Source organism: Ahaetulla prasina, chromosome 2 (assembly GCF_028640845.1).
Source record: "Ahaetulla prasina isolate Xishuangbanna chromosome 2, ASM2864084v1, whole genome shotgun sequence".
In the NCBI taxonomy this organism is placed as follows: Eukaryota; Metazoa; Chordata; class Lepidosauria; order Squamata; family Colubridae; genus Ahaetulla; species Ahaetulla prasina.
The window spans coordinates 117,680,545-117,704,746 of record NC_080540.1 but is presented as its reverse complement, the minus strand read 5'-3'; the positions used below and the strand labels follow the sequence as shown (position 1 = coordinate 117,704,746).

General features: G+C 39.4%; 1 protein-coding gene across 1 annotated transcript in view; it reads left to right on the top strand.

The window, feature by feature from the left end:
- The first annotated feature begins 10,579 nt into the window (after positions 1-10,579).
- The window catches only part of LOC131189981 (cAMP-dependent protein kinase catalytic subunit alpha-like), a 67,554-nt gene continuing 53,931 nt past the window's right edge, over positions 10,580-24,202 (top strand). The window contains exon 1 of the mRNA XM_058166708.1: positions 10,580-11,133. Within this exon, the coding sequence (XP_058022691.1) occupies positions 10,944-11,133 (190 nt within the window). The 5' untranslated portion in view covers positions 10,580-10,943. The remainder of the gene's footprint in view (positions 11,134-24,202) is intronic.

The window sequence follows — 24,202 nt, the reverse complement described above, 5'->3', positions numbered from 1 at the left end:
ATGTGAATATAAAACAGTGCTCATTACTTCCCCCTTTCAGAGGCCTCCTTCCAGCCTATTACTGGTTACACTAGGTGCCAATTGATAGGAAGAGATTGAAACCATATTTCTATTTTTCTCCTTGCTGCCAGACCTTTTGTAATATAACTGAGAAAATCCTCTTTTCAATTCCCCCTCCTGCCTTATTACTAGTTGACTAAGCTGGGTGCTATTACTAGAAGTTCCATGTTCCTCTTCTCAAATAATACTTAGAGTTCACTTTCCAAAGATATGTAGATATTGTCAAAGTAGCTCACATCAACATTTTCACATTCCTACTAAATTGCTGGAACAATTAACAAAATGCTTAATTGTGAAAAGTTGTTGCTCTCCAGATATTGCTAAAATGTATTGTTTTAAGATATTGTATATAATAGAAAATTCGAGATACAATTCCTATATTTACCCAAAAGGAAGAAAAACCTGAATAGGGAAGATGCTCTTTTAATATTAAATCGTTGCAATATTCTCAGCAATTTCAATATGCTATTAAAAGTAAATTTGAAAGTATTAAACTTTATTTCAAAGAAATGTAACACTAAAATAGAAACTACACCATTTTTTTCCAACATAATTTCATTAACTGTGGTATAGAATTAAGACAATATTGAGATTGATTTTCTTGGTAATTAACACTTTGGAATCAAACATTTATTAATACAATTTAGGCTTTTCACCAATATGTTTAGCATCACTTTTTCCTTGTTTTCTAAAACAGGTAGATCAACAGCAGGCTATGACTTGCAGAGTATATCTCTGTGTGACAAATGTTGTTTTGCATAGAATCAGACATGACCTTAATTCCTTTTATCATAATTATTAAATTATGACAGGAAGTATCTAAATGAAATGTATTGTGTACCCATCTTTTTCAAACTTCTAGACATGCAATAATAAAAATGGCCCTGTATTAAAAGGAGTGGGAAATGTTCTGGTGATATGTGGATTAGATCACGTGCTTCCTTCATTTATAATAGGATGATTAAATAGTTGTATATTTGTGGAAAGTTGGTAGAAAATTCTTGCCTGAAGAAAACACAAAATTAGTCTTCCGTTAGCCATTTATGGTCTTTTATGTGGGATAAGGAATATTTCCTTAAAATATGAGGAAACCAGAGCCAGTATTATTAGTGTTAGAATAGGACTTCAGAGCTATGGAGTGAACCTCCATGTTAGGACAATTTCCAATCTCATAATACTCATCTCATATGATTGCACAAATAAAATGGTGGACAATACTATATATGCCACTTTTTGGAGAAAGTGTCAAATACAAAAAGAGACTCACAGCTGGTGATTTTGTTTTATTTATCAAATTCACCTAACCTATTATCTTGTTATGACAGATGCTGATCAAAGCATGAAATATCAATTTTATAATGGGGTCATTGTGAGTATTTAAGATAAAAATTGATGCTGCTTTTAGCAGCACCATTGAGGCAACATTCAGGTGTCTTATGGTTTGTTTGGCTTTAAAAGGAATGTATATATTGACAAAATGCAAAATCAGAACATTAAGAATAAAGAGAATGCAATCTTTGGGTATTCCAATGCCAATTCAAACATGTAAGAATGAAGATTCTAAACAAATAACTTGAGAGTTCATTAAAGATCTTCCAAAGTTTTGTCCCAAAGAAGTCGCAACTTCACAATAAACAGTGAAACATGACTCCTTTAAGCAACCTTATCAAAGCTAGCTAAAGCCATATCTTTCTCCTTTTCTTCAAGCACTAAAGATCTAGAGCATGGTTCTTCCACTATAGCTGGCATGTATCTTTACAATAATTATGTGAATTATGTCTAGCTTATATATCTTCATGAAAATTAGAACCTGGTTTCCCTAAGTCACTGCATTTGTTCTCTGTGCAGTTGAAATTCCTGATACTACTGAAAAACATTGCTATAATCGGTCCTTTATGTCAGTGGCTCCCAATCTTTTGGGCACCAGGGACCGGTTCTGAAGACAGAAGTTTTTCTGTGGACCAGAGGGGGTGTGATTTCACATGCTGCTTGCATCCTGCAGATGGGACTTCGTTTGTTTGCATGGCCCAGTTTCTGGCATGCTGCAGCCCAGTGCCAGTCCACGGACCAGGGATTGGGGACCCCGGCTTTAGCTGGCCAAATTAAATACCGTAGCTAACATGCTCAGCAATTACAGGTGCCACTAATTATGAAGAAATCCATCCCGTTTTCTCATCCAAATGGGAAAAATTCTGTTAAAAGTGCGTAAATGTAAATGTAAATGTATGACGAGTTGCCCATTTGGGTCACACCCTTCTTTCTAATCTACAGAGATGAGTGAGAGCTAGAAGTCAGTGTGTTTTTAGCTTAAATTTCACAGAAATATGTGATGAAGCAAACAAATATGGTCTAAGGGGAAACGGTCCATCTCATATTGTGTGCCCATAGCTCACTCTCGCTCTCTTTGTGTGTGTGTGTGTTTCCCATCTTGCTCCTGAAGTTGGTTTCTTAACAGCCCCAGCAAGCAGTTAATTGGATTGACCCTTCAGGGGAGCCGTAGGCAAGTGCAGAGAAGCCACATTCCAGGCTGGCAAGATGGATGCTGGAGGTGAGGAGGAGTAACAGGTTGCCTGGTCATGTGAGGGTAGGCCTGATGTTTGTGAGGAGGCCAAAGGAAGTGTATCGTAGTATTATCTAGTAATGGGTAATCGTGATCATAATGTCCTGGGAGGGAGGTTTGATTGGAAATTTCCACATTACCATGAGGTGGATCTAATCAGGGCCCAGCAGAGGAGTTTAGGAAGGTGAAGAATGGTTTTGGGGAACTGGCTGCCTTCTGGTTTCTACAGACTCGTTTTTTTAAAAAAGGTAGGCCTCTTGATTTATACAGTGCCACTCAGTTCAGTTTACTATATATTGTCATCTTATTCTTTCTTATCTTGTTGGCCTCTATGGACTCGCTCTTGTGCTAGGTTGGAAATTATACTAATTCGGCTTTATGTTCTTTAAGGAAGATATGGGACGTTAATTGTTTTGCAACAACCTGCTTAAGGAGCTAAAACTTTACAGCAGTGAACTGTTCTCTGGGTATTACTTTCTGAAAGTGGAGCACAGCAAACAAAGGAATTCAAAATCTTAATCCCACTTTTTTAGTATATCGATACAGATGATTGGGAGGCAAGTGCTAATGGCTCTGGAGACTTCATTAGGCCCAGACTTCATTTTCATGTGGATCTGCCATTGTTTTTAGTAACCCTGAGATTCACTAGCTAAAGTTAGTGTAAAAGACTTAACATTAAAGTATTTTGAGTCTAGAGGTCAACCTGGATTGCTGAATTATCCTTCCACAGTGAAAAACCAATTTGGTTACCAGTGTCATCTGTACTTTTTCATTTCCGAAATTTGGAGGGGAAGATATTTTGTTGGAAGTAGTTAAAACAGCTGAGTTTATAAATTTTCAGAGCTGCTGCAAGCTATCGGATATCTATCCATAGAAGTTATCTATTTTCTCTGCATCTCCCGTTCTCTGGATTAAATAATTTTAATAGAGATCTTTCTGTAGTATATTGTGAAAATCTAAATATTTTTATTTGCGATGTCCCATTTGAATTTTAATACTATTATGAGGCAATCTCTTTTCTACAAACCAGGAATTAACAATGTTCAGATTTGAACATGGAATGCAGGAGCAGTTCCATTGTGATTGCAAAAATATTGCAGTAAAGGAATAGACTGTAAAATTTTAGTTTTATTCAGAAACATATGACATTAAATCCAATTTCTCTGGAAAAAGGAGTAGTTACAGTATTACAGTATTAGCAAACTGAAACAGAAATTACATAATTAAAGAAGCAATGGCATTAAGATAATAACAATTCAAAGAGGGGAAAAGGTGCTACTTTCCTAAAACAAATGTTTTATCTTTCAGTGAGTTTTTGGGAAGTGCTTCCTTTATTGTGGATCATCTCTGTTCAATATATTTTCATGTGAGTTCAAAACAAACAGCTCTCCCCAACTCCCCCCTCAGCTACCCAGCATACTTAGAAAACAGATGGAATAAATGAAAAGATAGGTATATATTACCTCCAGAAGAATTGAAGCTGCCTTATACAACTCTTGACTTTTTTTCTCTATACTAATGCAATATAGTGCAGATTATTTTTAGTGTATATAAATATATTATGCAACAAATACTACACAGGCAAGTTTTCTGGCACCAAGGTCCACAGAAAATACCTTGTTTAACTTAAGGTTATAAACTAATTAAGGAACATTTATTATATAAAGAATAACTAATGTGGATTTTTAAACTGTTTAATATAATTATGTTACCTTGTAATTGTCAATGTAATGCTAGAATAAATACAAATATATGAGGAAGTATTGCAGAATGTTAAACAGTTGAAGAATTTATGTACTTCAGTATTCATATAGACTACAACCCCTGGACCATGGACTGGTATCAGTTTGTGGCCTGTTAGGAACCGGTTCACACAGCTGGAGGTGAGTGGCGGGCAAGCAAGTGAAACCGAAATCATTTCCCCACCCCACCCCCTCAGTCCATGGAAAAATGTTTTTCCACAAAGCTGGTCCCTGGTGCCAAAAAGGTTGGGGAGTGCTGAAATAGAAGATTGGGGAGGCAATATGGTGTAAATGGTTAATGCATTACACTACAACTAGTCTTTCCGTGTTAAATACATGGAAAGAGTGAAACATAGTCCTTTCACTACATTATCTGATGTGTACATAACACTATACTATAACCTTTATTAAAAGCTTTAATTAATTATTAAATATATTGGTAATTAAACTTATTAATCCAGAACACTATTAAATACAAACTGTGTTTCTCCCAAGTTTTGATCCAGCATCTTTAATGAAAAGATTAAAACATTTGGTGTACTTAAAAGTTTGTAGGAATATATGTTGCTCTTACTATATAGTTAAAAACTGTATTATACTTTGGTCTTGTTCTGTATAGTCCAGCCACTAGAGGGAGATATTATATATTATTTCCAAACATGCTATTCTATTGAAGATTGCTTTTCCAGTCCTAGACTCTCTTCACTCAACCCTCTTTCCTTCCCTCTTAATGAGACAAGCTTTGGAGCAGATATTTATTTTTGTTGTTGCACTTTGCTTAATCTTAACATAGTTATTGGAGACAGAGAGAAAATTAGTGATGATTCCCTTTGCCGGTATATAAATAACACATATCATCAGTCATTAGCACAGTAGAAGCATTGAAAGAATAAAAACATTTGTATTAAATACGGAGTGATTTCAGACATTTACAGTTAGTGAAAATGTTCATTCCAAAAATGTCAAATATGCTGATAAATTAGAAAATATTCACGCTGAGAAAAGTAAATAAACTGTGACTGTGAGGGCCAATATATAATCTTACAAGTATATTCTTTGAAAAAAGGTGACGTGCAAACAAGGAACAGAAAGTTCAGTAAGTAAGCTATTGGTTAGCATTGCAACCTGGCACGCTGATTTTTTACTTTTAAGAACAAATAATGGTTTTGTTTAATATGTAAACTTGACAAAGCTATGTAGATATTGAATGTGGGTGGGGCTACAAATTGGATTAGTCCAGCTTAGAATTGAACCCTCCCTCATCAGTCAGCAAAAATAATAGTTTCCTGCTCCTTCCTATACTTCAGAATCATAAGGAGAAAAGATACAACATACAGAAATGTACCACAAAAGCAAAACATACATTTTCTGATTTCTTAGTTGCAAATTATTGTAATATATTAAGTGTAAATGTATTTTCATTATTACTGTTCTGCCTTATGCTGTAAATAGTTTGTTTAGATTCTGACAAGTTCTAAATACTTTGCAGACCTACTCCAGGAAAGGATACAGCTTGGTACAGCTGTTTATTGATGTATTTGCAACTCTAAATTAGCTATGCAAAATTTATCATTTAGGTTTGCAGTTAAGCAACAGTAATGGTTAGGTGCGGTATAGTCTAACTTATAATAATGATTCCAAATATTCATAGAAAAGCAGATAAACTACAGTATGCTACTTCTTACAGAACAACACATCTTTAAAGGAATGCATATCAGTAAACCAGGTGCCATAAACAGTATTTGGTTTGTGGTGTTCTAACTAGTATTGAATATGCTTCTCATTATCAGCTCTTTGAAGCTAGATTACCTTTAATACTAGTACACTAGTGATATTATAAAATCAGATTTAAATAATTGAATAGAAGGCAAAGCACCCCGACTTCTAAATTTTCATCTCAGGTTTCTTTTATGTTGAATCACTGCAGCACTTGATATTGCAAATGTATGTTTTGGATATGTATTTCTAAAAAGTTTCAGGGTAAGTATTCATTCTTAAATTGTTATCTGTTTTAGGTATCTTTAAAAATGTTTAAAGTGTTAGTTTAGAATTGGAGTTTCATGTGTTTTCACCAAATCTCTGAATTGTAAGCAATACGGTATTACTTGTTAGTTTATTTGCTAAAGTAAACATATATATAGTAATGCAATAAGCAAAGTTTGCTGAAAATCTATAACAATCCTCTACAGAACATTGACAACTCTTCTCTTGTAATGGTGGCAATGGTATGAAATATTGATAAAACCATTTCTACACTTGACTGTGGTGCTTACATGTAAGTTAGCATTTTTAAAACTAAATTGAGAAAATTTATATATCTCCTACTGTTAAAGCTTCCAGTAACACTTCACATGTTTCTGAAAGTAAGTTTGATATGTTGCGCAGAAACCTTTATTTGGAATATCATAGTATTTTAAGATTAAATTTATAGCTCTGTACTTCAGTCTTGTTCAATCGCTGGACATTAGTGGGTAACAAATTCAAAAGATAGTTTCTTAAATTTTCTTTAAAGATATTTTCTTAAACTTAGTTTTGTCATGCATGAAATCTAAAAACAAGTGGCTGATTTTGCCACCTCTGCAGTTAATGGTACACGTGGATACTCATGACTTGATATATGGAAGATTGCTGTTCTTCCAAATGTATCCTGTTTCATCACGTTCCACTGATGAAGCCAACAGCAAAGTTTCAATGAGATAACTCTTGGTAGTTGTATCAATTTATGTCATACTAATTACTATTATGCTTAAATAAATGAAAGGAAAATATTGGCTATGTCTTCTCTCAGCAAGGCTTTGTAAATATATGTCTTTCCCTGCTGTTTTTAACGTAATTTAACGCTAGTGTTTATTTGATTTTTATTTAATGCTTATTATTTATTCTGTTGCTTCTACTAATGGTGATTTATAATGTCTGGACCACCTTATTAACTTACGTAAAGTTTTTCAATGTTACATTGGTAACTTCTACCATAGAGGCTGCAAACCTCTAACCATATTAATTCTTAGAGTATTCCAAGTTGATTGTTTTTGCCATTTTCTGCCTGTCATTGTTTTGTTTTAAAGAAAAAACAAATTTGGAGGAACTGTAATACTCAGTTTACATAACTAAAATGTTTTATTGATTATTGGTTGAATTAGAAGATTTACACCAATGAGAAAAATGTTGAAGATGACTTTTTAAATTTAAAATGCAATAATTGTGCCTTGGGATGCCATGCTCCTAGATAAGTTAATGTTTTCTTTATGGTATATGAAGAGTTTTTACAGCTCATAAATTTTACAGTCATAAATTTCCACAGCTTCCTACCCTATATGATTGTAGAAGTTGAGAAATTATGGGAGTTTAAACTTGGGTATCTAGCAAGCAACAGATAAGGTAAAATGGTTCTGTAGGGTTAATAGTTGGTGTAGAACTGACTCTTTCTGATAACATTTTACCAACTGAACTAATTCCTATGAAATCTGGAAATTTCTGTTTACTAGCAGTAGCAAGTATTTTGTTCTTAAAAATTTGTATTGAGATTCATGAAGGTAAGTTTAATGCATATTTTTACTCTTGCAGAATTCCAACTATAATTTCTGTACCATCTATAAAAAAAGACCTGCTGTATAGTTGTGGATTAATTTTGTATACATTAGGGCATAATTTTAATTTATTTGTATAATCATTTCTTTAAACAACTTTGTATGTTTAAAATTTTATAATATCCATATTTATCTCATCAGAATATATGAAAGTAACATTATGTTCTTAATTAGTAATTAGTGGTGTTCTTCAACAGTTTACTAAATTTAGAAAATATTTAGCATAATTCTCTTCTTCATAGGATTTTTGTGGGAGAGCCTAAGATTACAGATTGCATGTACCAATACTTGGTAATGGTATAGGAAAGGGATATTTTTATATTTCCTCCCTAACTGATTATAGTTATTCCAGTTTAAGTAGCCTTTCTCTAGGTAGATTCTTGCTAATCTTCTTCCATAGCTAGAGTGATAAAATAAAATAACCCTCTAGAAGCATGGGAAATCAGAGACTTGCTGAGAAAGCAAAGCTTTTTAAGGATTATTATTCTGTTTGTCCTACTTGTGTCCCACTTCTTGACTTATACAACCTTTCCTTTCTGCTGTTCTAGCTCAATATATTCATTCCAGCATGATCATTAGAAAAATACTTTTGAGCTTTTGTGCTGAATCCACCAAAGATTTACCTTCCAAGAATATATAGAATTTTTTAAAAAAAACTAATGAAACTTCACCTGTACAATTTTAACCCTTTTTTTTTTGGAAATGAGAATCCATTTGTTTTCAACCAACCAATTAAGATTTCTAATTCTTTCAGCTAAGAAACATGTATCTTCTGTTTATCCACACTTGAATTCTATTCCTGCATGTACATCAAATTCTAAGAAAGAAATTGATTGTTCCCTTATTTTACATACTTAACTACATGTATCTTAAATTTGCTTTGCAGTTTATTATAATTTTATCAAGATACTTCATTACCTTATAATCTAATTGATATTAATAATATTATGAAATTTTAATATTTCTGTCAATGTTGAAATAAGCCACAAAGAATTCCAGAAACTGCTTGCTAACACATATAACCTTTTTCTAGCCACGTCATATTCTTTGATCATCTTACTTGGTTACTCTAATCACTAGTCCATAAACAAAATTTTGCAACTGTCTATCTCCTGTCAGAATTTGTTAGTGTGATCTGTAGTTTGGCATGTGGCTGTGTAGATATTGCTGGGGAGACTTGCGTTCTGCAGTTTGCCTATTCCCTATAGTAAAGTGATTGAGATGTACTGTATAAAATTTCCTCTTGCAGTTGTAAACTAAGTCTGTTTGTAAAGATCTGAAATTGGGTGTCTGTTCCTTTAAACTCTTTTAACAAAGTTGGCACCATGCCCAGCCACTTCTTGCTTCAAGGCTGTTCCTTTGGGGGTTTTTTTCTGAAACAGTAGAGCAAAACTACTCTGCCATTCTGCATGCTATCCTTGTCAAGAAGTGCAGCCTTGCCATGCAGTTTTTTAAAATTACAAACTAATTCTGTGTTGGCGATGATGGGGCTATCCAATATTGGAAGAACTGTTCTTGCAGCCTGAATCTGGATCAACTGTAGATTACTCTCTGTAATCTGGAGGTGGTAATATGGATTCTAAACCCAGCAGTCCTCAAAATACATGGGAAGGTGACTCTGAATTCAGTTTCCAGTTTTGGACCCAACTTTTTCTGTGGATATATTTGTTTGGTCGGCTGGTCAGTTATATCTTGCGTAACTTCAGAGGGCTAAAGTAATGACTTCTTCCTGGCCCTTTAATCAGTTTGGTCTTCAGATTTCTACTGTCATATTTAATTATCATCTTTAATCTGAATCTTATTGGTAAGCCGTTTTTTTAGAAAGGGACACCTGTCTTATACTTTATCTTTTTCTCTCCCTTCCTCTCCCACCCATTTTTCTCTTTTATGGATGACTTTATTTAAGCATGATTTTTAAAGCTTGGGGATATGATCAAAGCAGCAGATTGATTTCAAAAGTAGGATAGTGGCTTATATTTGATTAGTTGTTGGCGTATTCTGGATTAGAGATACATACGGTACATACATTAGAGATACATACTTCTATTTAATTCCTTGTAATTTCTTTGGAATTGCTTAGATACGCCAAAGGTTGTGGTTAGCACTACTGCAGTTAAGCTGTTTACATTTAAATTTAGTATTTAGAAAAGGAAATTTCCACCTCTAGAATGTAGAGAGCCCTAGAGAAATATGACCTTGGGCAGTCTCTTAATTTGTACTTGTATCTTATGGGCTGCCCCAGTTTTTGTCCCATCTACTGCACCAGTTCTTTGTTTGAGGCTGCTATTATTATTTAAATACCTCTGTGAAACTAGTTCCTGTTAAAGAATTAATGTATATTTTTTTAAAATAGTACTTCCCTACCTGATGAGATCCTTATTTGCCCTGCCTTCAACTCTGAGAGCAAATGAGATACAAAGAATCTCGGAGCTATTTTAAGCCTTATTACATGGCCTTTGCTACCCTCGATCTGGCAGACCTCCCTTTTTCTGTATTAATCAGATCTGTCTGCCACTCTCCTTCTAACCAGCTGTATAACTGATCAAGCTTTCAGTATGGAATGGACTATCGTGGAGCCTTTGTGGGCATAGTGGGGGTTGGGAAAATCTAGCATGTTTATGGATGACTGCCCTGGAGAGCAATGTAGCTGTTGCTGAACTGACATGAGTGCTTTTGTCCAGGGAGGTGGGTTTGTTGGAAATTCTGTCCTGGTTAGAAGTTGAGAGCGATCGGTTCAAGCCAAATGTCTGTATCAGTCAGCTGAAGGGGAATGTAAAGAGCTTTGCTGGAAGTGTGTCTGCTCTCCAGTTGCTTCCTTTAGCCTCCACTTCACATTTTGGGACAGGAAAAACACCCTGCTTGCCTCTACCAGTGGGTAAATAGCAATGATCAAAGAAAGTGCTCTCCTAAATCCTGACTGAGCTTGCCTGATTGTGTTTGCTCTGAGAGCAGACCGGGAATGACAAAAGAATTACTGATAAAATTAAGAGAAACATGAGCTATGGAGCTGAAATAAATAGTCAAGACTCCAACAAGAACAACGGGAGTAACATGTCAGCGCTACAGAAACTGGAGAATCTTGCAGGGCGGATCTTTTACTGGGGGCCATGGAGTGATGCAGGAGCACCAAGCTCTGGAGAGGCTGTCTTTGAATCAGAGCATACTGCTGCCTGGAATAAGCAAAGTGAGTTGACAAACTGAGCATGATTTCCAAGGGAGTGGGAATTGATGCAGAGTTTCCAACAGCTCCGCTCCTCAAATGAAGCTTTAGAGATGTTGCTGCTCTTTAATAATGACATGTGAAGGTATTAATGCCTGAGTATGGAGCAGAACATTAAAACAGGCCTCTGATCTCTCCCAGTCTAGCCCATAAATATGGATACCACTACTGTGGAGGCCATTCTGGATTTAAATACGGAACCACCTCATTATATCAAATTACCCAGTTTTTAAAGGTAGGTAGGTTACTTAATAACACTAGAGCTTACTGTTGTGTAGCATTTTATTCTAAAATCCACAGGATTTGTTTGCTCAAATTTGGCCATCCTGTTACTAGAAGCTAACTGTTATTGATCCAATACTCTACGTGTAATCTGCATGGAATATGAAAATGTGATTCAGATAAATATATAAATAACTTGCCACGTAGAAAACGGAAGACAGGCCCCAAATACGTGTTTCCATGCAAAGGTGATAAGCCGCTTATGCGTTGCTATGAAAAAGAAAACAAAGATGGAACTCTGTTTCATATACCGTTTTCTAACCTAAATTTTTTCTGTGGTAGTAATGCTTTGGAGAATGGGCATATGGGTGAAAAAGTATATTTGTTTTTCGTATTTCTACTTCCACTTGCTCCCAATCAACGATTTAGCAATTCTATAATGGCCTCTGGCTTATCTTAATATGTATCTGAGAATAATGCGTGTTTCTGGTTATTTTCCATTCATTGGCAGACAGACCACTTTTAAGTAGCAAAAAGTAGCAAATTCTTTTTACCCTTTAATATCTCGAGCGTTGTTTCCCACCTTGATAACTAATCTTTGGCTTCTTCTCGCCTGCCTTGTAAACACTTCATTGTGTTTCAATCTGAGTACCTATTCTGACTTTTGATATAGCAATTTCAGTTCAAGGCAGATGAAACACCATAGAGACATAATCTTGATGGTGTTTTTATGGTTTCCTTTGTCATCCGTGACTTAGGTTACCATTTTTATTTAATTTGGTTTGAAATTTTCCTTCATTTATCTCATTGGCTCAGTCTTGATTTCTAGAGTAGCCTATCTCAGAGAATAGAATAGAATAGAATAGAATAGAATAGAATAGAATAGAATAGAATAGAATAGAATAGAATTTATTGGCCAAGTGTGATTGGACACACAAGGAATTTGTTTTGGTGCATATGCTCTCAAATACGATGGGATAGTAGTAGGTATTTATTTATTTATTTATTTATTTTTGTCACAACATCATACAAAAAGATTATATAGTATATACACATATAAACATATATAGGAAGAAGAAAAGAAAAACAATAGGACAGGAACGGTAGGCACGTTTGTGCGCTTATGCACGCCCCTTATGGTCCTCTTAGGAATGGGGTGAGGTCAATAGTAGAAAGTTTTTGGTTAAAGCTTTTAGGATTATGGGAAGAGACCACAGAGTCAGGTAAAGTATTCCAAGCACTGATGATTCTGTTGCAGAAGTCATATTTTCTGCAATCTAGATTAAAGCGGTTTACATTAAGTTTAAATCTATTGGTTGCCCTTGTATTATTGCAATTAAAGCTGAAGTAGTCTTTGACAGGAAGGACATTACAATAGATGATTCTGTGAGTTAAACTTAGGTCTTGTCGAAGGCGACGGAGTTCCAAGTTTTCTAAGCCTAGGATTTCAAGTCTGGTGGGATAAGGTATTTTGTTGTTTTCAGAGGAATGGAGAACTCTTCTTGTAAAATATTTCTGGACACGTTCAATTGTATTGATGTCAGAGATGTGGTGAGGGTTCCAAACAGGTGAGCTGTATTCTAGAATTGGTCTAGCAAATGTTTTATATGCTCTGGTTAGTAGTGTGGTGTTTTGGAAAAGAAGCTACGCAAAATTAGGTTTACAACTCTTAGAGCTTTTTTGCTATGTAGTTGCAGTGGGCTTTGGCACTTAGATCATTTGACATGAAAACTCCAAGGTCTTTAACGGGATGGGGTCGTCTGTAAGGTAATGTCCATCTAGTATGTACTTAGTTTTAGGGTTCTTTTTCCTATATGTAAGACTGAGCATTTGCTGGTTGAAATTTGGAGCTGCCAATTTTTAGACCAAGCGGTTAGATGGTCAAGGTCGTTTTGAATGATAGAAGTGTTGTCTGTGGTGTTAAATAGTTTGACATCGTCAGCAAAGAGAACACAATTACTTGAGATATGGTCACAAAGATCATTAATGTATAGAATAAAGAGTGTTGGTCCAAGGACGCTGCCTTGAGGAACGCCACTCTTGACAGGAACAGGATTTGATAAAGCATTGCCAATTTTGACCACTTGTTGTCTGTTAGACAGAAAAGCAGATATCCATTTGTGGAGGGGTCCTGAGATGCCATAGGATGTTAGTTTAAGGAGAAGTTTATCGTGTACTACTGAGTCAAAAGCTTTGCAGAAGTCTATGTAGATTGCATCTATTGATTTGCCTTGATCTAGATTTGAAGTCCATATGTTTTTGCAGTGGAGAAGTTGTAAGTTACATGATAACTTTTTCCTGAAACCAAATTGTTTGTTGGAGAGTAGGTTGTTAGTTTCTAAGTGTACAAGGCCTTCCAATGCCTATGCCTTATTCATTGACTCCTTTAAGTAGTAAGGGAGTGAATGCAAACTTCGATGCTTAAACATGCTAAAACAAAATTGTCACTAAGATTTTTTTATTGCCACCTAGTTTAAAATAAAGCTTGTAGAACATCTGCCGCCAGATGTCTTGTCCTTTAATCTTTTGGCATTGGTACCTACTTCTTCCTGCATTTGAGCCTGTTGTACATGAAGAGCAGGTTCAGAAAGGGAGGAGGTCATATGAGGCAAAAGATCCAGGAATAAAATCTTATTGAATCTAGGGATATGAATTGAAAAGGTGATTTCTGTGTGCCTTCTGAGATAATTTTTCTCTTCATTGCTCATTTATAGGGCTAAGACTTGACAAATTGTGTAATTTCTTTGATGTTTAACAATTAGACAGTTTACAAGTACGATACTTTTTTTTCTTTTTGGTTCTTAAATTCACTGAAGTTCCCTCAACTGAGTCTATTATTCTCTCTTGAGAAAATGTGATACTCTGTCTGATTGGTTCTGATAAGCCTTGTGGAAATATGTTGGTTTTTCAGATGTCCATTCAGTGAGCTTGAATTTTTTTTCTTTGCACATCTTGCACTCTATAAATCTAGCTTCAATTTTATTTATTTATTATTTGATTAATTTGTATGGCTGCCCATCTCTAATGCACTCCTGGATGGGTAACAACAGTTAAAACACCATAAAGCATATATCAATTAAAACAATATACACATAATTGACAGCCTAGGTAGAAAATAAAACAGCCAACAACTCAATGTAACTATTACAGTGTGTGCTATACATTTAACATAATCATGTCTTTAAGACCTTACAAAACGCCAGCAAGGTTGGGGCCAATCCAATTTTCCGTTGGATTGATGTTCCAAAGATGGGTATCATGACAGAAAAAAATACCTTTCTGGGCCCCACCGGATGACATTGCCTAATAAAACAGCCCCCAATCTTTTGGGCATTAGGGACTGGTTCTGTGGAGAAAGGTTTATCCATGGACCACAGGGCGTATTGTTTTGCATGCTGCCTGTATCCCGCGGATGGGGCTTCGTTTGTTTATGCCACCCAGTTTCTGGCATGCTGCAGCTTGGTGCCAATCCATGGACTGGGGACCCCTGGCCTAATAAATGAGAAGCAGAGTATGCCTTTCCTGCCAGATGTATGGTAATGAGGTGGGTAGATATAATTGTGGGAGACAATGCCTCAAATAATATTGTCGTGTGACCTAAGACAGTTAAAGGCTAAGCAACAATAAACAGTCTGTCATCCACCTAATAGTCAGTTACTATGGGACAGAGAATAAGATTGTATAGGTAGCCCTGTAGAGGTTGCCCTGTACGGTATTTGGAACCAAGAACTATGTTGCTAAGTGACAAAGTCATAAAGCATGACATTGAAACGCACGGTCCGTAGTTAATAAGGCCCCCCTAATATACGATCTTATTCAGGGGGGCGCTGCGGACCTTATAGGCGTTACGGAAACCTGGCTGGGCACGGAAGGGGGAGTGCCCCTTGTCGAGATGTGCCCGCCGGGTTTCCGTGCATTCCATCAGCCGAGGGCTCAGGGTAGGGGTGGGGGGGTGGCGGTTGTGATTAGAGAGAGTCTAGAGCCGAGGGAGACCACTGTACCTCAGATTGCCGGGTGCGAATCCCTCTTTGTGAGATGGGGTCATAGGTATCAGATGGGTGTGCTGATCACGTACCTGGCTCCTTGCTGTGTGACAGCTGCCCTGCCCGAGCTCCTGGAGGTGCTGGCCGGGGTGGCAGTTGAGACCCCCAGACTTTTAGTCATGGGGGACTTTAACTTGCCATCGTCCGGCTCGTCATCGACGGCAGCTCGGGAGTTCATCACTTCCATGACGGCCTTGGACCTGACCCAAGTAGTTGATGGCCCTACTCACATTGGGGGTGGCACTCTGGACCTGATTTTTGTCTCTGGTCAGTGGTCGAGAGATCTGGACTTAAAGGAAATAGTCACTGAACCTTTGTCATGGTCAGATCACTCTCTTCTTCATCTGGACTTTCTGACCGCCATTCACCACCGCAGGGAGACGGAGCCGACACGTTGGTTCCGTCCCAGGCGCCTGATGGACCCGGAGGGGTTCCGGACGGAGCTTGGGCCATTTCCTGAGGGTCTGGCTCACGGTTCGGCTGAGGAACTTGTTGCGGCCTGGGAACGGGCCGCGGCGGGGGCCTTAGACCGTGTCGTGCCTTTGCGGCCTCTGACCCGGCGCAGGTCCCAACCGGCTCCTTGGTTCTCCGAGGAGCTGAGAGGGATGAAGCGCCGGAGAAGACGCCTAGAGAGTTCCTGGAGGTCTAGCCGTTCAGAAGCTGATCGGACACTAGTGAAGTCCTATACTAGGGCTTACCTAGTGGCACTGAGGGAAGCGAGGCGTAGCTACGCCTCCTCCCTCATTGCATCGGCAGATAACCGCCCAGCCGCCCTGTTTCGGGTGACCCGCTCCCTCCTACACCAGGGGGAGCGGGATGACCCGTTGCAGGGACGTGCTGAGGAGTTTAACGGTTATCTATACGATAAAATCATTCAGCTTCGGGATGGTTTGGACCAAGATTGCAGTGATACGGGTGAGACGGCTGAGGGTGGTCTTGGTGACATTTTATGGGATGAGTTTGACCCTGTCGCTCCCGAGGACATGGACAGGTTGTTGGGGAGGCTAAATGCCACCACGTGTTTACTGGACCCGTGCCCCTCCTGGTTGGTGCTGGCCACGCAGGAGGTGACACGAGGCTGGCTCCAGGCGATTACGAGCGCTTCTTTGGTGGAGGGTGTCTTTCCGGCCGCCTTGAAAGAGGCGGTGGTGAGGCCCCTCCTCAAGAAGCCTTCCTGACCCGGCTGTTTTAGGTAATTACCGTCCGGTCTCCAACCTTCGCTTCGCGGCGAAGGTTGTAGAGAGTATGGTGGCATATCAGTTTCCCTTGCACCTGGATGAAACTGTCTATCTAGACCCGTTCCAGTCCGGTTTCCGGCCCGGTTACAGCACGGAGACGGCTTTGGTCGCGTTGGTGGATGATTTCTGGAGGGCCAGGGATAGGGGTTGTTCCTCTGCCCTGGTCCTATTAGACCTCTCAGCGGCTTTCGATACCATCGACCATGGTATCCTGCTGCGCCGGTTGGAGGGATTGGGAGTGGGAGGCACCGTTTATCGGTGGTTCTCCTCCTATCTCTCCGACCGGTCGCAGTCGGTGTTGACAGGGGCAGAGGTCGGCCCCGAGGCGCCTCACTTGTGGGGTGCCGCGGGGATCGATCCTCTCGCCTTCTGTTCAACATCTACATGAAGCTGCTGGGTGAGATCATCAGTGGGTTCGTGTGAGGTACCAGCTGTACGCGGATGACACCCAGCTGTACTTTTCCACACCGGACCACCCCAATGAAGCTATCAAGTGCTGTCCCGGTGTCTGGAGGCCGACGGGTCTGGATGGGGAGAAACAGGCTCAAGCTCAATCCTCCAAGACAGAGTGGCTGTGGATGCCGGCACCCGGTACAGTCAGCTAAATCCGCGGCTGACCATCGGTGGCGAGTCATTGGCCCGATGGAGAGGGTGCGCAACTTAGGCGTCCTCCTGGATGAACGGCTGTCTCTAGAAGATCATTTGACGGCCGCTCCAGGAGAGCGTTCACCAGGTTCGCCTGGTGCGCCAGTTGCGCCTTTCTGGACCGGGATGCCCTGTGCACGGTCACTCACGCTCTCGTGACGTCTCGCCTGGATTACTGCAACGCTCTCTACATGGGGCTCCCCTTGAAGGGCATCCGGAGGCTACAGTTTGGCCAGAAAGCGGCTGCCCGGGTCATAGATGGAGCCTCGTGGCTCCGCATAACACCCATCCTGCGAGGCTGCACTGGCTACCTGTGGCCTTCCGAGTGCGCTTCAAGGTTTTGGTGACCACCTTCAAAGCGCTCCATGGCATAGGGCCGGGTTATCTACGGGACCGCCTATTGCGACCAGATACCTCTCACCGACCCGTGCGCTCTCACAGAGAGGGACTCCTCAGGGTGCCGTCAGCTAGGCAGTGTCGTCTGGCGGCGCCCAGGGGGAGGGCCTTCTCTGTGGGGGCTCCCGCCCTCTGGAACGAACTCCCCCCAGGACTCCGTCAACTTCCGGACCTCCGAACCTTCCGTCGCGAGCTCAAGACACATTTATTCATCTGTGCAGGACTGGCTTAGATTTTAAATTTATAGGGGTTTTAAACTGGTTTTAATATTTATATTTCTATTTTAATAATTGGGCATTAGAATAAGTTTTTTAATGATTATTTTAATTTGTATATTGATGTTTTATATGCCTGTGAACCGCCCTGAGTCCTTTGGGAGATAGGGCGGTATATAAATTCGAATAATAAATAAATAAATAAATAAATAAATGATGTGATGGCGCTGATTTATAGTGGCAGTTCTGGTCACGCAGTTGCCATTGTTAGATGAATACCACATGGTCACAGCTTCCTGCAGGCACATGATTGCCATTTGCAATCTCCTGCCAGCTTCCCCATTGATTTTACCTACTGGAAGCCAGCACTGAATGTTATAAATAACAATCACATGACCATAGGAGAAAGTACTGGTCACAACTATAAAAAAGTATTGTAAGTATCTCCTTGTTTGGCGCTATCACTGAACAAGTGGATGTTAAATGAGAACTACTGTATATGCCACAATCTTTTAAGAAGATTATAGGAGAAAGTTGCACGAAGCAAATAATACAACACTTTTATGAAAAGTCATCACAATGAAGTATGATCTGTTTTCTCAATAACTCGTAATATAATTTATGTTCCAATGTTTAAGCTACCCTTGTTTCCCAAACTTGGTAACTTCTAGATGTGTAGAGAATAGTTGCATAGGCGTTCTGAAAATTGAAGTTCATGATTGGCAGCATTAGGGGACATGAATATAAGCAATTCACATCTTTTCTAAGTCCTTTCTTTCCTAGAACCTTTTCCCATTGAACTGTAGGTTTCATTAGCCCCCTTGTGACTAAATGGATAGTCAGTCTATCTTTGCCTTTGTAAAGGCTTATGGTACATCATTGTTTTGGTGCAGTATGGATTTTCTACAATCCCAAAATGTATTTTTTATTACAAATGAAGGCAAATATACATGGATGATGTTGCAGGATCCAATCTGGTTCAGTCACTGGTACCAGAGGTTTAGTTTTCCGAGCTTTCGAACTCGTGCGGGAGCCCATCCTCAGGGAATTTCTCTCTAATAGAGTATGTGCTTTGGACTACTCTGTATGTGGTATTTATATGGTGCCTGGTTGTATGTGGCTTTTTAGTTGTTGATTGGGTGGGTTGATGGCAGGCTATTAAGTCATTGGCTGTTTTCTTCTGCTTCCAAGCTCTCACTGCCTAAGTATTTGATAATCTGGTGGTAAATCAGCATTCCTGTTGACCGATGAGGGGCCCGTTTCCCAGGCTTCAATCACTTCCCTGGCTGTTTTTGTACCTGCTTGTTCAACAATCTTAGTAGTTGCAACATTGAATATATGTCCTTGTTCATTGCAATGTGAGTTCAGTGAGTTTGGGTCTCCTCATCTGACCGCTCCTTTGTGTTCTTGCAGTCTGGTGGTTAGCTTCTTCCACGTCTGTCCTACATAGTCACTGGCAATCCATACAGGGAATCCAGTACACTATATTGGAAGTATCTCCCACCTCCAAGCAATCTTTACAGTGCATAATTTTTCCTCATATGGTAGCCTCTGGGCGATATGCAATGCCACTTGCAGATCTTGGAGGTTGCATTCTACTGCTTCCAAAATGTTTTCAATGTACTTTCATACTTTTTATTCCCGTTTTGTATTCTATGTATAAACTTAAGCTAACTAGCAATGAAATGAAAATGACAAGTACATAAAATTACAATATAAAAAGATATGAAAATAAGTCAAAAAGTCAGAGGGTAAAACAGATAAAATAGGCTGAGCAATAAAAAGACAAATTTTGATAAAGTCTAGTCTAAATAAAAATGTATTTGCTTGGAAATACAGAGAGCAAAGAGAGAGCTAGAAAAATATCTGACTGGGAAAAATATAGCCATTGTAAAGCCCTCCCCCCCCTTCTCCTAAATTTTATAATTTAGCAGGTCTCTTCAGATGGGAAGGGGGAAAAATCCCATGTAATTTGCAGGGTAATGTAGTAATACAGAGACAAATTCAGAAGTCGGCTGCTGCTGTTTCAGACTAGTTTGCCTGAACCGGTTGTTCCGATTCTGCATGGTTCAGAGAACTGGCAAATTGGACCGCCAGCTGGCCCTGCCCCCGACTGTTTTTCGGGCCATTTCAGGACATTTCTCCATCCAAAATTGGCTCCAAAAACCGCCTGAAAACAGCCTGAAAAATGCTAAAAAACCAGGCCATTTTTGGGCCAAAATTCAGTCCAAAATCAGACTGAAAACAGTCCAATTAACAGTCTGAAAACAGCCCAAAAAATGGCCTGAAAACAGCCCAAAAAAGCTGGCTGTGAAAGGCAGGGAAGCCGGATGAGCCAGACCCAGATATGTCTGGGTCCCCTTCTCCCAGAAGGAGCAACCTCGCGCTCTCCCCTCTTTCCTAGCCCCCTTCTTCGCACGGGATTGCCCAGCAATGGAGAGGGAGAAGGGGCGGCGTTTCGTGTGGACTCTCCCCTCAATGCTAGCGGCCACTGCTGCCCCCTTCTCCCTCTCCGTCTCTGCTACTAGGTGATCCCATGCGAAGAAGGGGCTAGCAGAGAGGTGAGAGTGCAAGGTTGCTGCTTCTGGGATGAGGGGACCCGGGAAGTATCTAGATCCAGTTTACTGAGCTTCTTTTCCTCTCGCGGCCAGCTTTCCCAGTCTAGCTTGACGCAGTCTCTCTTTCTCTCTCTCTCACACACACACACACACAGGATATTTTTTCCTCCTCTCCCCCACAAGACCCCTGGATTCCCTCCCCAAACTTGCCTGTCCCAAACAGGTACCACCCACACAAGTGACATAGAGTTGGCCATGCCCACTCAGTCACATGCCTACCCAGCCAGTCATTAGGGCAGAGAACCAGTTGTTAAAAAAGTTGGAGCCCACCACTGGACAAATCCTTTGTGTGTCTAATCACATTCGGCCAATTAAGTATCTATTCTATTGGAGATCTGTTAAGTGAGGGAAAATGTGAGCAGGTACGTTCTATGTTGTTTAAAACCTGCATGCTTTTAAGTTAAACATATGATTCCTAGTTTTTAAAGAATTAAGAGGTAACTTTCAAAGAAACAAGATCATAGATACTCCTCAGACTTTTTAAATTATTTAACAAATATAGAATTAAATCATCTAATGATTGTTTTAAAAGATTTTAAATTCATTTAACTTCTCTAATATCATCTGTTGCTTAATAAAATCAACTTGACCACTTTAATATAGGTTCATGAAATATTTTGTACACATCCAGACAAACTCCATATCATTTAGTGTATTTGAAATTTCTTAACCTTCCCCAACCTGGATGCTCATCAGATATGTCATATTCAGTCTGGTATAATCCCCCAGCCTAATAGCTGTGCAGAGGGACGTGGTGGCTCAGTTGGCTAAGACTCTGAGCTTGTCGATCGAAAGGTCAGCAGTTCAACGGTTCGAATCCCTAGTGCTGCCGTGTTACGGGGTGAGCTCCCGTTACTTGTCCCAGCTTCTGCCAACCTAGCAGTTCGAAAGCACGCAAAAAATGCAAGTAGAAAAATAGGGACCACCTTTGGTTGGAAGGTAGCAGTGTTCCGTGCACCTTTAGCGTTGAGTCATGCCAGCCACATGACTACGGAAATGTCTTCAAACAGCGCTGGCTCCTCAGCTTTGAAACGGAGATGAGCACCGCCCCCTAGAGTCGGGAACGACTAGCACATATGTGTGAGGGGAACCTTTATCTTTAATAGCTGTGCTGATTAGAATGTATGGGAATTGTAATCAACATACTAAAGGACATCTGGTTGGAGAACTGATTTTATTAGATTGTTGCTGCCTTATTTAGAAGAAAGAATCCCACTGGCTTCCTCACTTTATTTCAAGCTGCTGTCTTGTTGGAGATCAATAATGTACTTTCCCTCAGTCAATTTTGTCCTGCATATTTATAGGTATAGTTTTTCTTTTCTTTGAAAGCAAAGAACTCCACCATCCCTTTCCTTATTGTGCTTTGGTTGAGGTAAACAGATTGTGTCAATGATAATAGGCCTGAGTCTCCCATTGCAAGGAAATGTATAGAATAAAAATATAAAATTATAGAAATATAAAATTATATTTTCCTGATAGTTTTTTCCAAAAAAATTGCAGACCTTTGGGTGGGTGGAAGAAATCTATTGCATTCATTTTTATACTTCTCTTTCCTGGTGTAAGTTCGCTTTGCTGTGTTAGTAATTGAATTTACTAACTGAATTTATTTTAAGCCATTTCAAAAACTTTCTTTGGGGACTCCTTATTTCACCTGTTCACCCAACAGATCTACCAACCTCTAGTAAAAATCGGCATTAGATCAAAACCAGACCCTGAAAGCTTCTTCCTTTCTTTTGCAATAAGGTAGTATGCCTCATGATGCTGGCAGCAGAAACCTAGGTAAAAGACTTCCTGTTACAATTGAATAAAAAATATTTTGGGTGAGTAAAGGGTAGTAGTATTTGAGCACCTTGTCTTAATTCTACAAATAAATATTTCATTGGAGATTTTTTTTTTCAAAAATTTAGTTTTTCCATGTTTTAGAAATAAGATAAAAAGCCTTGGAGGAAAAAATGGAAAAGTCTAGAGTTTCTTTATTCTATGTTGTTTAATCACACCTTCACATCTGTAAATATATACTGTATATTGAAATGTTTCAACTGAGAAGACTTTGGATTTTCATTCTTAACTTTGTAATGGGTCACTAGCTCAGTCTCTTTCCCTCCATTTTTGCCACATCTTTTCCAATCATCTTATACTATAGTATGTTCATAGTACTGAATAATGAAGATAACTAAGTTCTAACCCAAGTGGCTATAGTATTCAAGGGTCTTTTGTAGCTAGAAGTAAGCTAGGGGGTCACAGCATTTAACAGTATCTGTTCAACTTCAAATATTTGAAAGGATGAGCAGAATTGGATTTAGTTAATACTTTAATTAGTCCTAAAAAAAACCTCATTAAAAATGATGGTGAACCTTTCCCATCTGGTACCAAGAAACAATATTGAGAAGTTCATTTAATCACCAAGAGTTGAGCTTAGCTTAAGGAAGTTCTCTCATTAAAACCACATAAAAGTGATAATTTACTCTACTAGCTGATTCTGAGCCAAATCAGTTTCTGATTCCAATTGAGACTATAGTGTTGAGAACTTGGACACTAATTTTATTCTTAAATCTATTGCCCTGTCCTTCATTTTTTATGAAGCTGCTGTATCATGGCTGAGGGTTTCAAAGGTAGTAGTAATTCACTGTTAGAAATTGAGTGTACAGTAGTTTCATAGACAACAAAAATATTTGAAATTAAATAACCTATCATTCTCCATAGTGTATTGACGGGAGGTGCCAGGATGGGTTATTCTAGGCTCTTGCTCTATGGACTGAGTTGAATTTTCTGAGGTTCCACCTCCCTAGTGACGTTCCCCAGTTTTTTCAACTCAGTCTCAGCTTATGGACACCTTTGGCTTAGCTCCAGAGCTTGTGAGCTAAGCCTTGGAAATCCCAGGACTTCTGGTCATTTTATTTTATTTTTATTTTTATTTTCTTCTTGTGTGTGGCTTTTATTATTGTGCTGGACTACTTTCTTTTGCAGCTGGGGAGGGCTGTCCGTGCCTATGAATTGGAGCCGGGGGGTGGCCCACATCGGCGCCTCCCACCCACCCCCTTCCACCGGGAACTTCGCTGGACTTGGGGGGGCTGTGTAGAGGGCTGACTTCCCCAATTGTTGCAGCCATTCTCCACTACGGCGGATTGTCTGGAGAGCCACCAGGTCTGTGCCAGCCTCCTGGAACCTTGGTGCGGTTTCATTGCTCCACTTTAATTACCGCCTGTCAGCTGTGCAGCAGACTCAGTCCCTCGCCGCTGGCAACTTGTGGAGCTCTTTTGGCCGTGCCAGCCTCTTGCACCTTGGGCATGGGCCATTTCTTTGCCTGCCTTTTAGTTGCGCTGAGGTGCAGAGCAAGTGGCAGTGCTGTCAGGACCACGCCAGCCTCTCCTAGCCTGGTGCGGCTTCCTAAGTGGTAGGCAAGGCCGGAGCTGGTTTTTTCCCGCGCTCTGGGCCTATGGATTCACAGGATCATAAAATTAATCTTTAGAGTGGCTGTTGGGCTTCCATGAATTACTTTATTGTGATAATCTTGACATACTGGTTTAGGTGATACTTTTATGACACTGTTCGTTAGTTCTAATGTAAACTATGATTATATAAATCAAAAAGTGACTTTTAAAAAGAAGCAGTCAGGGAAATGATATAGCTAGGTCTACAATTTTTAAGCAATAGTT